Source organism: Bombus huntii, chromosome 6 (assembly GCF_024542735.1).
Source record: "Bombus huntii isolate Logan2020A chromosome 6, iyBomHunt1.1, whole genome shotgun sequence".
Lineage (NCBI taxonomy): Eukaryota > Metazoa > Arthropoda > Insecta > Hymenoptera > Apidae > Bombus > Bombus huntii.
The window spans coordinates 15,427,118-15,443,764 of record NC_066243.1 but is presented as its reverse complement, the minus strand read 5'-3'; the positions used below and the strand labels follow the sequence as shown (position 1 = coordinate 15,443,764).

Sequence of the window (16,647 nt, the reverse complement as noted above, 5' to 3'; positions counted from 1 at the left end):
TTTTTACAAGCAAAGAAAATTTGAGACGCAAAGAATATAGTCGATGAGTTTGACTTTCAGGAAGCTCATCTATCGATTAAGAAATTCCATGAACGAGTTTCTTAGTTCTGATCGTTGGAAAACCGCGTGAGACATTTTGTGGGCAAAATATCTACCTTTTGGATTTTAGAAAGTTCTTATTCGCGAGACAAATATTGAAGTTCGCTTTGCCTGTTTCGTGTGAAGGTTTCTTGACGTTTATCGGTGCGAAATTTTCTTCCGAGGAACAGAAGAGGGAAGAATCTGCTAACTTAGAACTATGTCAACGAGAATGTGAATGAAGGAGAAATGTAATTTTCAAAGTATAACAACGTATAACCTGATAATCGTGGAAGACGAGTTAACTCGTCAATCGAATTGTCAAACTCTTGGGCAATTCTGTCAAACATTCGTTACATCAGACTTATTCTTATGTTCATCGTTGTAGATGTTGTTACTCGTGATAAACAGTAAATACGTTTAAATTGGTATTTCACGAATGCGTATCGTTATCGTGTGTGTTCAATCAATTTCATTTCATCCTCCTGAAATAATTTCCATTTTGCTACATTTTCGATACGTTCCAACAGAAACGACGAAATAAATGTATTCTTCGTTTAAATTCTTCTTTAACTGCGTTTCCCTAATGCGTAACTTAACTTATATATAAAGACAGAAATAAATGTGATAATAAAACGATTTTCTCAAAAACTTAATGGCCATTTTCGGTGTCATCGCAGAGAAACAATTTCTTTAAAACGTATCGACTTACCGGCTACTGGTTCCACGAGTTCCTCTTCGGTATCCGATTGAATGTGCTTCACCATGACGATACCGCCGATCTGAATGTCCTTGACAGGCGCGTAATGACTACCCTCTACCAATTGTATCACTTTCAGCTGTTGTCTCAGCACGCGAGCCGGATTCTGAAGGATCTCGAAGTTAGGCTCAGCTTCCTTTTTCTCCTTCTCTGTCGTCTTCTCGCCCTCGTCCTTGCCCTTCTTCTCCACCTTTTCCTTCGTTTCTTTCACTTCCTTCGCTGGCTCCTTCTCTTTCTTCTTCTCTTCTTTCTCCTTGGCCGCCGCCTCGACAGTCTCCTTCGTTGTCTCTGGCGGATCCTGCGATTAAAAATTAAACGACGAAAATAAAAAAAAGAAGGAAGCAATTCCAGCCTGTAGAAGCATCGTTTATCTGGCTTTGCGGCGAGTCAGTGCGTTAAGAGATTGGTCTTCGCTCTAGGAAAACGGATGACCCGGAGAGATAATCAGTTACGATTATCTGGAAAGAAAATCGTGCAAGGAGCGGAGGTAACATCGCATAAGCGAGACGAGAGGAAGGAAAATTGTGAAGAGTTCTGAGATTTATCAAAGATATCTGCGAGACTGTTTGAGGGCTTAGTGGAAAAGTGGGATACAAGTGCATCGTTTTTTAAAAACTAGATAAGCACCGGAAACCGTGTACGAGAGGTTTATTTATCCGGAACTTTAAGCCTTTAAAAATACATATAATATATCTTACGTATTTTAATATCTTGGCACTTTAATATCTAAGTTTAGTTTCGTCCACTAATTTCTCAACTTCAAAATTTCCCCACTATTTGTGATCCCCTCTCTCAACCTCTCGCTCGTGACTCTACGAACCCGATCAATGTTGACAATACGACAACCGCTCGACGACTGAACGACGAAATATTCGAGAAAATTGTTCGAACTCACCACTTCCATTTTTTCGTGAGAATCGCGAGCACGCCTCTCGGATTCACGTCTACGAGCTCTGGCAGCGATGCTGAGGACAGCGGTCGTGATCTTCTCTCTTTCCTCGCGTTTCTTCTCTTCGAGAGGCGCGGGATAGGCATAGACGCTTGGCCTGGCGTTCGAACGAATTTCCAGCTTTGGCATCTTTAGTTGAGCATTCAGAGCGATTATACAAGTCGGAGTAAAGGCCAGAGCCAAGCAATGGGCCAATGGGAACCAATACCAGTACTGGGTGAATACTAATGCACCGACCACTGCCAGCATGTTCGTGTGACCTGTTCTTGATTGCAGCGATACCGTCACGTTTCGGCCACCTGGAACCATTATCATTCTTACGTACAAGCGAATATTGAATATGCAAATTCATATTTTTATGAGCATCGAAGAAATGGGGCCTAGTCAAAGATTCTCTCCGTTTAATAAATAAATAAATGTATCGTAACTCGCGAGATATCCAACTATGTCGCGGCAGTTTTTCAAATGTTTTCTTTCGCGAAAGATATTGAATTGTTTTGTAGCGGCACGTGAGTCATCGGACGATTCGAATCGGCAGTGACTCATATTGTTGTGCCTTAGAGCGTCAACGTTGTTTTCATTCGCGAGCTTCAAGAATAAACGAACTCCGGACAAAAACATTATCGCCGTTGTGAGTTATCGTCAACAGGAATCACATTTGAACTTTTTCTAAGTTCACTGGCCGATAGAAATAGACGAACATGTTCTCTAGGTGGGAGAGTGTTTAGAGCGACGATTACAATCGACGAACACTATTTCTGTACTCGTACTCGAAGTGATTTTTAATATACACCGACTATTATAATCTTATCGCTCGTCTCTTTAATAAACTAACGCGTTTAATACCATCTCGGTTTCGTCACGCGATATTTCGATAAGTAGGTATTGTCTTTGTAGGTATGTTTTGAAGTTTAGGATGTTCTCTTATGATATCGTTGGGTTATAAGTGATTAGAAAATAGATCGCTTAATTTCAGAATCCTTCAATTCAATTTATACTCTACGCCTTACGTCGTCGATACGAACATGTTCAAGATTGCACGTTCAATACGTTGCGACCTAATGCAATAAATAGCGGACCTTTCGTACAGTGTGTGCGTTCTGTATATTTTTGCAGTCTTTAACCCTCTCATAAATTCATTAGGAACGTTCGCGTTCCATTAATAAGCAATTAAAAGATGTTTAAATAATTGCTATTGCCTTACCTGCAGACGATAAATTACACATTTGCAGGGGAAACACGGTGGACAAGTTAATTAGTTCGCCTGCCTTGATCAAATTTATGACCCAACTTCTTCAAGTGTAATTCCCTAGTTGAACTATTTCGCTCCATTATTGTTTAAAATAGAGATAGAGAATCCGTTTCGCATATATTTAGACTTTTAGTGGCAATAATACATTTGCAATAACAATGCGCAATTGCTACACGTAACTCGTACAACTTAAATCTTCTTTCTCGTTCCATTGTGTACCACGATACACTAATTAGTTCCCTTTATCAATTATTAGGTTGCCCGAAAAGTTTCTTTCGTTTTATGAGGAAATAATAGACGCACAACGTTTTTTCTTTTATATTATTTTCATACGATCCATTTTGTTCTGTTGAGATAAACACCGCGACATTTCACGCATTTGGTTTCACGTTTGTACGAAGCTGCATTGTTGTAAAAAACACGAAAGAAAGACACTCTCCGGACAACTTAATATAATACTTGGAGTACCTGTACGATTCTCGAAGTCCAATACGTAAAACTGCCACATGGGTTTCACGTTTTAAGAGGAAAATCGCCCCATATCATAAATTTTAATAAATTCCTGTATTACGTTAAAAAAGAATTGCAATATTCCTTTCGAATAATATTCTGCTTGAGACCTTCCACTACCAAAAAAAAACTATTTCTTCGCGTTACAAAGAAACTCGTAACTCAGTTGTTCCACGATATCGAAAGCATCGGAACTGAAAAATAACCTGCACTGCGATAAAACAAATCCGCAATCATCCAGACACATCGAACGTATCAGACACTTCAAAAGGAAGCGATCAGCTTGCAACTTATCCCTCAAACAACGTCGCAACAACCGACGCTGCAACGATAAACGGAGAAGTTTCGATTTCGCTATTTCCCGTCGACGAGAGGACAAGCTTCGTAATAAGAACCTTTGATCGTCCATCTGTATTATATTTCCGTGCTAAGAAGACTTATCGAGTATCGTCCAATTTCACCCTAGCCCTTTCATCGACTGATTCTTCGCCGAATTCTATCTCCCTATCGTTGGCGAAATTTCTCAAGTTTGAGAAAAATCGGACCGAGTCGTTGCGTACGTACACGATACGTACACTGAGGACTTGTACGCAAATTCATAAGTTTCACAGCATAATTAAGCAATTAGAATCTCGATAGAACATTGCGTTAGCTACCCGCTATCATAGAGAGCACTATACTTTGGATATTTTATAAATTCTCTCTAATTACGCGCGCATTTGTACGTTGCGCTTTCAAGTTCAAAAGCGATTCGAATTCGTTGTGAAACAAAGATGAGATCGAAATTTAAGTAGACCGCGGATAGCTTTGCGCCTGTGGGAGATTTAAGAACGAAGATATATTATAATGCTCGCTATAGTATTTAATACGCAGAACAAACCTCCGCTCGCGTTTCATTTCTCTAATTGCGAGCATAAAAATCTGAATTTGCACGAACATCCGCGATCTAAGATGACGGCAACGAAAGAGAATGAACGTCGTTTCAAAAGTTAACTCACCAGCGTCGATGATACCCTGGGCCAAGATAGCGCCGAACTTCGCCATTACGTCCTCGTGTTTGTCCACGACGACCTTCGCGTACAACGCCCTGAAATCTTTGACGCGGGCACACGTCGCCTCGGTTTGCTGGATCAAGATCATCGCAGACGCGATCAGAGCACCCTGACGAACGAAGTTCACCGAATCATTCGTCATAGGATCCAACAGGGCTATGGCCTCCTTCAAGCCTGTGCCGGCGCACGCTATTCCCAAGGCCATCGCTGCACCGTATCTCACGTGAGGATTGTAGCTTTCCGCCAACAACGAAACCACACTGGGACATTGCTCCGGTGTTCTGCAACAAAAATAACAAAGCTCTCCATTAACTGATTTATATACCGGATGAGAGATGATGTATGGTTCGTTGAGATAATGCATTCGCGAGATTCATCGATCATACAGTTTCAAGGTTGTTTTTGACGTAATTGCATGGTTTGGATGGAGCTGTTAGGTCGCGAGGAATCTATTCACTCTGAATCGGGCCGAATCTCGTCACGAGCGAGTAGACTGCGAGGAATCTATTCGCCGTATATTGATGTGAATCTCGTCACGAGCGAGTAGATTGCGAGGAATGTATTCGTTGCGAATCTACGGTGAAATGGAAACGTGGTTGTCCTTTGATCGGGCTCACGGGCATTTCGACGAGAAATTTGGAAATTCGTGGATTACACGGTTCAACGTAACGCGAAGATAAATCGAGACGCTCGTTGCTAGCACCGTGTCTTAGTTGCGAACGGAATTGCAACGATGTTTACGACATTCGAGGTAATAAAAAATCTCGGTGTAACACAAAGGTAGTAAAAAGATTTGCGGGGTTCCAATTAATCCTTAGATCCTTAACAGATACCACGAAACACGTAGAAACATCCTCTGCGTCGTTTTTCATATATAATACGATAATATAAAAAAATAAATAGATAACCAAACTGCTAATAATGCAACTTCTCTTTATCAAAGAAAAAAGACACCATAGAAAATGGATTTTTCGCATATTCAACATGGAAAGATGAAGTTAAACGCGAAATGTCGCGACACTAAGTGCATAATCCTGTATACCGATGTTTCAGGAAGACGACTCCGTGCTGGTGGACGGCGCGTGTCAAATACCGGATCCTCTGTACAAGTTGATCGGCAGCATAATCTGCTTTTACATACCACTGGGCGTGATGTTGCTTACGTACGCTTTGACAGTCAGACTGTTGGCGAAGCAGCAACAGAATATAGGAGGAACTGCAGGTTGGTCCTCCGGATGGCTGGGTGGCCCGCAGGGCCCACCCTCGGGAGGTTAGTGTATTATCAGGTACACTGACCCACTACATTCGCGATTCCATCGTTCCACGACACCCGTTTCAACGCACTCCGCTCATATCACGTACTGTTTCCTTTCTAATTTCTAAATTTCTCGTCATTCGTGAGTACTATGATTCCCTCCCCGTTTGCCTATCCTTTTACACGTCGTCCGATTTTCTATGGTATTTTACGTTTACGTTATACGTACAGAGAGAGAGAGAGAGAGAGAGAGAGGGGAGGGGGTCGATGAAGAAGACGTCAAAATTTTGCTATTATCACTCGGTTATCCACCAAACGGAGAAATAAGTATCAATTTACGAAAAACGTTCAATTTTCTATCATCCAAGTCATCTAAATTGTGGTAAAAATTATTTCAAATGTCCACTACGAACGATCCTACGCTCTTAATATGGCAGAGCTTTGAGAAAGATGTGGAAACAGACAAATATGATATGCTTCGAATATAAATTTCGTTCGTTACTTTTTAATAAACATGAAATTAATTCAAGTCTTTTAAAAATGTATTCGCTCGAAAATAAAAAAAAGGTTCTGACAATGTACGCAGAGAAAAAATAAAATAAAATAAAATAAAGACTGATTAACAAACATTTGAGTTGGATTACTTATTCCGAAGTATACTAGGCGAACTGTAAGATCAAAGATAGGAAGATAAGCGAGATGCAGCATCACGGTGCTTTGACAGGTTCTCGGAAAGTTCGCCCTCTTTAACTTCCAAGCGTCTAAAATTCCAATATTTTTCTATACGTAGAAGTTTACAAGGGTTTTGCTTATAATAAACGCGTTATTCGCAAAAACGGGAACCTGTGCAATTATTTGTTTCGAGAGTGGAGAAAACAGATTGAGCTACGGCCAAGAAAGAAGTTTTAATGCTTGTAAAAGGCCAGAAGTTTCTACGTGACTGCCTGTTGCTTATGGTTAACCGATTATGTATTTCGAAGAAGTTGGCCGACTGGCTGCAGGTTATCGATTTTCAAATGGAACTATCGAATCGATCTACCGGAGAAGAAGTAATTCGTAGGAGGAAAGTTTATGTAACTCTTTTCTGTCCTGTTATTTACAAAAGCCTCTGGAAATTCTTCGAACGAGCAGTAAAGCAATGGAATGTGAAGTGCTTCTATAATGTCGGTATTAAAAGAGAAAGTTCGTGTATCTTGGGAAGTTCGGTTCGAGCAAGCGAACGATGAAGTAAAGGAAAGTATTAGATTTCATATTATGAAGTTTCGAGATTGGAAAGTTCCTTAAAAAAAAAAAAAAAAAAAAAAAAAAAAAAAAATAAAAAAAGAAGGAGAAAAAATTAAAAAGAAAAACGAACTTGGCGAATTTTTCAGTTTCTTTAAACGTACGTTACGAGTGTAATGAAAATTAATATCGTTTGAAAATGACTAGAAAATTAGTAAAATTAAAAGTAGAGCGATTAAACGACTCGTTCGATATCAAGACGAATAAAAACAAGACAAAAATGTTGTATTAACATGTCATAGATGTATCGAGTACGAGCTGAGGATTCGAGCGATACACATCAATTTTCTATTATTTTTCATAAGATAGTTTCTTGTATTTATTAACGCGAACCTTTATTTATTACTATAAGAAGAATTTGAAGTTACGAAAACATATTTTGCGGTAGAGATCGAAGCTGAAACTTGATAATTACTAAGCTAAAGAATACCATTTTGAAACTGTTAATTCAAACTGTCAAAGTTCTTATTTGCATCGCCGTAACATCGTTGTACTACAAAAATATGAATTAACATAGTAAATACGGGAAACGTGAATTAATAGGAGAAATACGGGAAATATAAAGTACGAATTAATACGACACACAGCAAGATGATATTTATGCTGCATATTGATATTTACGGGCTAAGTTTATCGAACTAACATTTCACTTGTCGGACTGATTCGATAAAAATCCAATAAAATAAATATTTCAATTTGTCGAATAAAAGCTATGCTTGGCTGTATCGTACGGATGTATTTTCAATGTAAATCTAAATTACCAAGCTGTCAGCAATATCGTCGAGCTTTGCTTTTCTTGCTGTTTGCCATCTAACGCGTGGAAAAATTTGCAAAATCGTGAAACCGGCGAGCACGTTGAATTCCGCAGTTCGCCCCACTGCAAACGAATAAACGTAGGCGTAAAAAGACAGAACGTTACGTCGACGATATTTCATCGTTTCGAAGGGAACGCGTCGACGTTCGGCACGTTCGCGCGTCGACGAATCCCTAACGTCAAAAAAAATCAGACAGCTTCTGCAAAGCGATAATCTTCGAGTGAAATATCGTCCAGTGGTACGTGACGATAGAAACGAAAGATAGAAAATCGAAGGTTTATACTCTGACATTTAAACAGTCTGTCGTTTTAATTGCTATTAATAAATTGCATTCACAGGTATAAACAAAATGTAAAAGATAGTATTTAAAAGGAAACAGGAGGAAACATGAGAAATAATGCAGTAACAATCAAAGTAATAAAATAACAGAGGAGATATTGCAATTTGTTTTATGAGAGTCACGCAACAATATAAAATTTCCACGCATCCTTTGTCATTATTACGGGTTCGTTCTACCTACAGCGCCGGCATTGCGTCATGAATCATCACCCCACGTTCCCCTGATCAAATATTATTAACCATTTTCCTCCATCTCTGACGCCAGACATCATTTCCATTTTGCTCGTCCACGTGCCAGAATTATCCCCGACAAACAAGAAGTTTTTCCTCGCGTTTCAACAAAAGAATGAAATGTCAAACTTACTTTCGAGCATTGTCTCGCGGACTCCACACTTTTTATCGCCCTTACTTCGGGTCTGAACTTAACAAAGCGAGTTATCGCGCTGCTTTTACAGCGAAATTTTAAAACGAAGTGTTCTTTAATTGAAAAAAAGGAAGAAAAAAAAAAGAAAAGAAAGGAAGGTAAAAAAGGTGGCGTTGAAACCCGACGAAGAAGATATCTTATCGACGGAAAACTTGGAAGCTTAGCGATCGTCTTAGATTCTCCGCTACAATACAAGTTGTATAGGGCGATCGTAAATAACAAAAATGTTAGTTTCGCGAGTAAAGAATTTCCTCCACCTACGTGAGAATTACGCAACGATATTTCACTTGCGAGCTACAATTAAATTAACTAAATGCCAAAAATTCTTGTCTGTCCGCTTCTATTACGACGAATCATCCTTCCAATTTTCCATTAATCAGTGCTGCCAATAATCGACCATTCTGTCAATCGATGTTAGCCAAGCTTCCATTCACGACCACACACTCACAGACAAAAAGACAAGGAAAAAAGAAGTGGAATGGAGAGGAAGAAGAAGAAAATGAAAATGAAATAAGAGAATCACGAGCAAAAAGACGATAAAATCCTAGCCGATTTCGTCTGATCTCGGATCAAAGTCGGAACCGATAACAACATTTTCGTGGCGAAGGGGCGATTTTTAATCAAAGCCAGAGGGAATCGAACGGAACGTAAACGCGAATAGCCTCCGTGTCGTTCGTGTCTGTCGGGGAGCTTGCCGAGAGAGGGTATTACAGAGAATTTCGGTGTAATCCGGCAACGTTTCCCGGCCTTTGCCTTGGCGCGATTCGGCGGAGATTGCGATTAAGAGTTCTATAGATTGGCCGGCCTCTTTGTTCGACGGCGCAGCTTCCTTCGTGAAAGAAATTAAACCCTTTCCCTTCCCTCGAGCCGTCCAAAGTGAGATTCCGTTGTCACGGGAAAAAAATGGAACGAGCTCGTGAGAAAAATCGTTTGTCGAGGGGACGCGCTAATTACCAGCATCAGGTCTCTAGGGAATTTCTAGGGAATTTACGTGTTAGCTACACGCTGCTTTCCTCGGTTAAAACGTCCTCTTTAATATCTTCTTCGTATATTAATATTTTCGTACGTTGAGGTATTTGAAATTGTTGGTATTTTTAACATTTTTTCACTACGACAAGAGAAAGTTCCTCTTGCAAAGTCATTTTAAAACGAATTTCAAAAGAGCTTCGTTAAATCTCGTAGAGTCGTGCGAATTCGTACAATTTCAAAAACGACTTTAATTTGTCGTTAATTATTCTCCTATAACGTGGAAAGATCTTTGGGAAATTTAGTTTAGAGATAGAAAAATAGAGGCTGCACCCTTTAGAATCAGCTCAGGTAGACTCGTTGTACGCTCTTTTTTATCTCACGAAGTAACAGTAGTCCGGAGATTGACAATTTTTCTAGAGGAAAAAGGAGAGATTTCTGTCGTTGTTGAGAAAAGTCTAGAAAATTGCAAAGAACGCTGGAAAAGTTTCGTGAGGCTATGTGGCGCAAATTGGGACGCAAAACGACGCCTCTTTCGACTGAAACATTTGCATCGGCCGATTTCACTTGCAAATTGATCGTTCGTGTTTTGCAACGTGCGCCAAAAGTGTCGGTGAAACAAAAGGCGCCGTTTTAAGAACTGTCAGAAATCAGGCCGCTCTAGATTCCTTCGAGTGAATCTATAATACTTTGGTCAGGTTTTAGAACAGTTAATCATCTATATACAGAATTTAATTTGATTGTAGGATAACTACAGAAATGCTTACCGGTTTTTAATTTACAGTTTAATTTACTTTAATCAAATCTGGTTTCAAGTTTAACGAAGTTTAATTCAAGAGCTCACTCTAATGTCCCCTCTGTAACTGGAATTCTTTTCGATCGCGAGAAAGAAGATTATAATTAGTTACAAACTTTACGATATAATATTACATTTATTGAAAACGTTGATTAATGTAAAATGTTTTCCAATTTAATAAAAGATGTAGATACGTAGCTTAGATTAGGAAAACGAAGATGAGTACGGTTTTCAAATACTCGTGCGCAAAACCAGATGACCTATTCCTTCCCTTAGATAATATTTCTGCAGCAACGTATTGCTTTAAAATGCATACCAACTGTTTTTCCGAATCGAAAGAAGGAAATTAACTGTCAATCCCTGCTCCACGTTGCACAGTTTCGAGCTTCGGGAATCCTCCATTCGTGGTTATATCGGACGAAATAAATTACAAATCTGGCTTTGAAATATGTAGTGGGTGACACTGGTATTTTCGAGCCAAATGAATGCTGTGTTTCAGTACCAAAAAAGAACGATCGATGCATCGGTTTCGAAACATCGTATATCGAGTCAGCTAATATATTAATATACTTTGATTGACGCGAAAACGAGAAACACGTTAAGACGAAACGAAGAAAGTGACTTTCTGAAGACGTTTCGTAACTTTAATAAATAGAACAAACGATTGTCTGCTTTCGTTATTGACGTATAATTCCAATCTTCAATTGCGAAGTATTCAATAATTATGCGAGGAAACTGGGGTCGATCTCGTTGCAAAGAACACGTACCTTCGCCGATAAGAGAAAAGAAAAAGAAGACATGAAAACGTCAAAATCGATTTTTTTCCATCTTAACCCCTTTTTACGAGAGCGCGTCACATTTATCTCGGGGAAGAGCGAACCGCCTCTTCCATCAGCGTTGAAAATGGACGAAGGATTAAAAACGATCGTTTAGCCCCGTCGATCAGTCGTTTGGCGCAACTCGCGCGACATTTTTCTTTGCCAATCGAAAGCATGGTGCTCCTTTTCGCTTCCTTCGGCATCCAGCGCCGCCCATTCGTTGACAACGATAAGAAATTTCGACGTACGCGAGGGCATGCAAATCGTGGCCCATTATGCACAAGTCGCGGACGTGACACGGTATGCTAAAAAGGACGCTTCCGAATAATCGGCCAGACCGAATTAATCGATACAGACACGGAGACACGGGATACAAAAGAGGCGGTGCAGTCGCGAGCAAAAATCAACCGATTCAGAAACGAAACTACAGAGGACTGTAGTTTCTGATCTCTTATTTTATTTCTTATTTTCTGATATCTTAATTTTCACCCGTCTGCTGAGTTTACGCCATAGCAGTCGACGATCCTTCTGCCACGAAACATATACGAGTCCTTTAGAAGCTAAATTGATCGCACTGAACAATTCCTCTGTCGATTTCGCGTTATCCAAGCACACAATCAGCACCCAACTCGATCATCATCATCACCTTCGATCGAGAAATCTTATTTTTCGTAAATTTATTAAATAAATAAAGATTTACAAAGTCGTAGACATCTACATGTCATAAGTTGGGGCAGATAAAAGTTCTAATTAGCCGGCTTTTCTTTGCATCCGTAGGTTTAGACAGACGAGGGACCTGGAAGCGGTTCCTGTTGAGTAAAAGCTCGGCCGGAAGCGGCGGTACGCCGCAGCACACTTCCGGTACGTCGACCGACACCGAGCTGACAACGCTGGACACCCACGAACTTTGGCTTCCGGAAAGCGAACCGCCGCCGTCGGCGATGTTCGCTCTTCACGCCTTTGGCGCCGAAATGCTCAAGTTATCCAGAGGTTTGGAGGGCATCGCCAGCCCTGGAAGCCCCACTCCTATGGGAACGCCAAGGTCCACGCCTCAACACTCGCTCCAGCATCATCAGCAACAGCAACAATCGCATCGGTGCAGCTTTCGACACGGGTAAGGTTACGATAGTATCGTATACTGCGAATTTCGCACCCATATTTCTACACCACGTCGATGTTCGATGTATGGAAACGCGAAGCTAGAATATCGTACAATACGATTGCACTGATTAAAGTACAAACCAAGCACCGATTCTACCATTTTACGTCATACTTTTCAACCATTAATACGGAACGTCGAATTTCAATCTTCGAACATGCTCTTCCACGAGAAAAGAAAGCCTCCGATAACCATAAACCTTCCACAAAGAAAGAAATTTTTCGTAGGCAAATGGCACGACATCTACAAACCTAAAGCAACATCAAACTCGATTCGACCTCGTACCACCTTAACACGAACCTGAAATACATTCGAATAAAATTGTAAAACGACCTGGAAGCGTCGATTTCACCGTAAATATAGAAGTTTTCTCAGTCACGTTGCAAGATAAAACATCAAACGATACTTCACGCTCGGCAGATCGCTTGGTCGATCGCAGTTTCCTTCGAGAAACAACTGTCACCGCGGCGAACTGCATCCAACTGGAAAATATTCTCCAGGCGTGAGAGTGCACGGGATCGCGATTCCGATTTACGGATGCTTTCCGTGGCTCCCTTCGGGGTACCCGTCGGAAGGAGCAGCGGGAAACGCGGCAGATTTACGAGGGCCGCGGAATATTTCTCATTCTCGCGTCACGTACGTTTTTTCGCGTCTCGTATTCCACGTGGAGATTGGCTGCGCCGTTGATATCTCGGATCGAACACGGTTTCACGAACCGATACCCCTGTCGACGTAGTCGCGATTCGAGTTGATAAAGCTGCCTCGGATTGGGAGAAGCTCCTTTCTCAGGAAAGTTCATCGAAGATTTCTTCGTGCTTCTCGTCTGAGAGATTCGCCAGCTTTATGGGCATAAATTTATTACGCGATGGGAAATTTTTATTCAATTTAATTTAAAGACGCTCGAACACGATTCTTTTTCATTTCTAATTGATATTTAAGCGTATCGCTAGTTGTATATTGTCAGGAGGCTACTTTCACGAGGTTTGTTACGGTCTACCGAATGACAGTTTGATAATTAAATCGCTCCTCTGAAAAAGATATTCTTCTCCTATACGAGTTCTTCTAAACGGCAATAAACAGTGACTGACTAAAATATTTAAACATTTATGGCAACCTTTCACCGATACCTTGTGCTATAGAAAATGTTTTGAAATTTCGTTAGCGCTATAACGAAGCTTGGTTATCGTGATTAGTGTTAAATTAGATGGAACCTACGACGTACAGCAACGAACAAACCTTAGCACGCACCCTTCAAAATATTGTAATTTTTTTTAAATTCCACTAAAAGGCCTTGGTTTTTTTTTTTTTTTTTTTTACAAGTTAAAAGAATTAGTCTCCTAAACGATGCGTAAAATGGATTCTCGAAAAAATGCAAATTTCCCTGCATACTAATTCTTTGCCAAATACATGTTTGCAATAAGTACCTTCTAATCTTCCACGTACATTTTCAAATTGGTTCCATATATATCAATATAGTCGTCGTCCTAACACTAATGAAATTTCAAAATATTTTACACAACACGATACAGCGTGTGCATGAAAATTTTCTGCGATACGCGTTCGAATACTTGCAGCAACACTTGTACACGAGATACCACTTTCAATGGGTCTTTTCCTATTCGAAGTCGACGCCGTTCGATGTTCAAGGCATCGTCGTCTAGGCTGATCTACTTCCAATGACGCGTAAGTGAAGATGGAGTTGGTCGCACAAATGGGGCGTTATTCCCGCCACGGAAATTGGCTATTCGTTACTGTTCTGGGCCCTACGGCTAACTGAACAGGGAATTCAGTTGGATGTTGCCGGATCGTGGAAACGTGGATGGGGAAAAATTCACGAGGGAATTTAGCTGAGATCGCTAGGAGACACTACGACGAAAGTTTACGGGAACGAGGAAAAGTGTAAGGAGAAAAGTGTTGAGTTTCAGATTGAAAATGGGATTATTTATCGAGAGATTTGACGGTGAAGATGAATCGACGAATCTTTGCTCGAACGTCGCAAAATCGTCGTTATTATTCGTCGTTGTTTAAATAATAATTGCTCGATTATTAATACGACCAAGTTTTTAAACTTCGTCGGTATAACATTTTATAACATTTCGGGAATATATTTTTCCCGCTGCAAATTAGGTTAGTCGATAGTTCAGCCGTTTTTATTCTTTTCGACTCAATCCTGCTTTAGAATTATAGTTATATATCGTTTGTATGCTTTACGTACATATATATGTATATACGAGCGTGTGTATTCGAAACACCCCTTCAACGTTTCTTTCGTCGATCTTTCTTTGCCATTTCTTCTGCTCTGAAAAACATATTCAAACGCAGTGCGCTAGTTTGCATTCTCTACCTCTGCATCTTACAATAGGACGAGACAGGCACAGATAAGAGAGAAAACAGGACAACTAAGCGGCACCATCGTATTTATATCCAACAAATTATTTCGCACAACATTGCCACGTCTATAAAATCACATAAAAATAGAAACTGCTAGTTAGAACACATTGGAGACGATCAGGATAAAATTATCTGATGACATAACGATCGTAGAATACGTAATATTATACGATAATCGTGTAACAAAAATAAAAAAAAAATAGATCCAGGAAAAGGCCAGGAACTTTAATTTACTAATTAGAAATAACGAGTAAAGAACCAACAGAATAAATCATATAATAATACGTTTGACAACATCATTCACGACACAGCGATACACGGCAATATTCCTAAATTGTGATCAAAGGTGAAAAAGGCAGCTGTAGAAAACCGAAAAGCTTCGCCTGCAAACAATTCACCGGAAGCGAATAGCAAGAAAGGAAGAAAACTGGAAGAAATGAAGAACCAACGTTTGTCGGGAATCGCTTAAATCAATCTGAAGTTGCATTGCTGAAGAGTAGGTAAAATTTCTGGAATCGTTGTTCCACCAGCTCGTAACAACGTAACGGGTAATCTTAACGAATTCAGGTCAGTTGGAAGGAAACGAAGAGGTAATGCTTTGGGGCTGCTTCGATCCTCTGCTCGAAACTGTCGATCAAGGATACGAGGTAACTTGTCGAACGCGGTAGCGACGAAACATGCCGACGTGACCACATTTCGCCTGGCTGCGAAGCGGTCGCGTTCACCGATAATATCGCAAGTTCACGCTGCCTCAAGCGTTCTCGGCATGCAGACGTTAAGCGTCCTTCGATGAAGTATGGACCGTGAGACGGTTCGCTAATACTTCGCGTCACACCGGTCTGAAATATGTGGCTCTTGACCGCTATTGGGAATTAGGTGCCGTATTTGCCAATTATTAGCGTAGATTGCTTGCCCGAGGGATTTCACGGTGAAATATTGGCGTTTAATGCGGCCACGCTTTTTACACTCAAAGGGCAAGAAAATTATCGGGCGAACTTGTAATAGATAGACCGCGTAGATATTCATGCAAATTCGTACTTTTACAAATACAATTAGAAAAACGGCACGTGGACATTTGTGTAGCGCATTAAGCGTTGTAACGAGCAATATACTTTGCATATATCATATACTCTGGCGCGTTACAACGGCTATAATTTCGCAAGCGTTATCGTACCACTTAACGTCGTATCATCGTGCAATAAATATTATTTATTATAGGATTTACAATAGCGATTAATAAGGCGCAAGTATATTAAGCTTCGTACGGTTTAGTAGAATGAAAGGCTGGAAACTGGTCGGTGTGGCAAGAAGCGCACGAAGCATGTTGCACGGCAAGAAACAAAGAATCCGTTTGCGTGGAATTAATTGAATCGTTATTTCGAGAACAATGATACGAACAGACCTTTTGTCTCTCTTTCTCTCGGCAAGAAAGCTTTGCCGGATGGATAGAAAAAGGAGGCTGCCGTTTCCAGGACAATTACCAGACACGACCAAGTTCTCCCGAACTTTTGGCCCTTCAAAGAGCTTCAAAGTGACGAGCAAAGCACGAAGCTACGACACGAATCCTTTGTGGATACGACTAAGTGCATTCCTTTATTAGAGTGCCCCAGGTAGGTAAGAGCAGTTTACTTAAGTGGCCACCGGCCCGTTTTGCACTTTGAATGCCCAGCAGCTAAGTGCGATCCACTAGCGAGGCCTGGAACCACCATATATAATGGCTTTCCTGGCGCGGAACGACCTTTCCGTTCGCTTCTTCCCTCGCCCTTCCGCCCATGTTTATTTCCTGCATTTTCCCTTTTTCA

General features: G+C 40.6%; 2 protein-coding genes across 4 annotated transcripts in view; one reads left to right on the top strand and one right to left on the bottom strand.

Moving 5' to 3' along the window:
- LOC126867132 (26S proteasome non-ATPase regulatory subunit 1) overlaps positions 1–16,647 on the bottom strand; it is a 94,819-nt gene that overhangs the window by 481 nt on the left and 77,691 nt on the right. The window contains exons 11-13 of the mRNA XM_050621340.1: positions 4,548–4,882; positions 1,734–2,086; positions 791–1,136 (exon numbers count right to left, since the gene is read on the bottom strand). Coding sequence (XP_050477297.1) covers positions 791–1,136; positions 1,734–2,086; positions 4,548–4,882 — 1,034 coding nt within the window. The remainder of the gene's footprint in view (positions 1–790; positions 1,137–1,733; positions 2,087–4,547; positions 4,883–16,647) is intronic.
- The window catches only part of LOC126867136 (5-hydroxytryptamine receptor 1A), a 128,861-nt gene that overhangs the window by 97,679 nt on the left and 14,535 nt on the right, over positions 1–16,647 (top strand). For all 3 annotated transcript variants that reach the window (XM_050621343.1, XM_050621345.1, XM_050621346.1), the window contains exons 4-5: positions 5,655–5,871; positions 12,073–12,409. In XM_050621343.1, the coding sequence (XP_050477300.1) occupies positions 5,655–5,871; positions 12,073–12,409 (554 nt within the window). The remainder of the gene's footprint in view (positions 1–5,654; positions 5,872–12,072; positions 12,410–16,647) is intronic.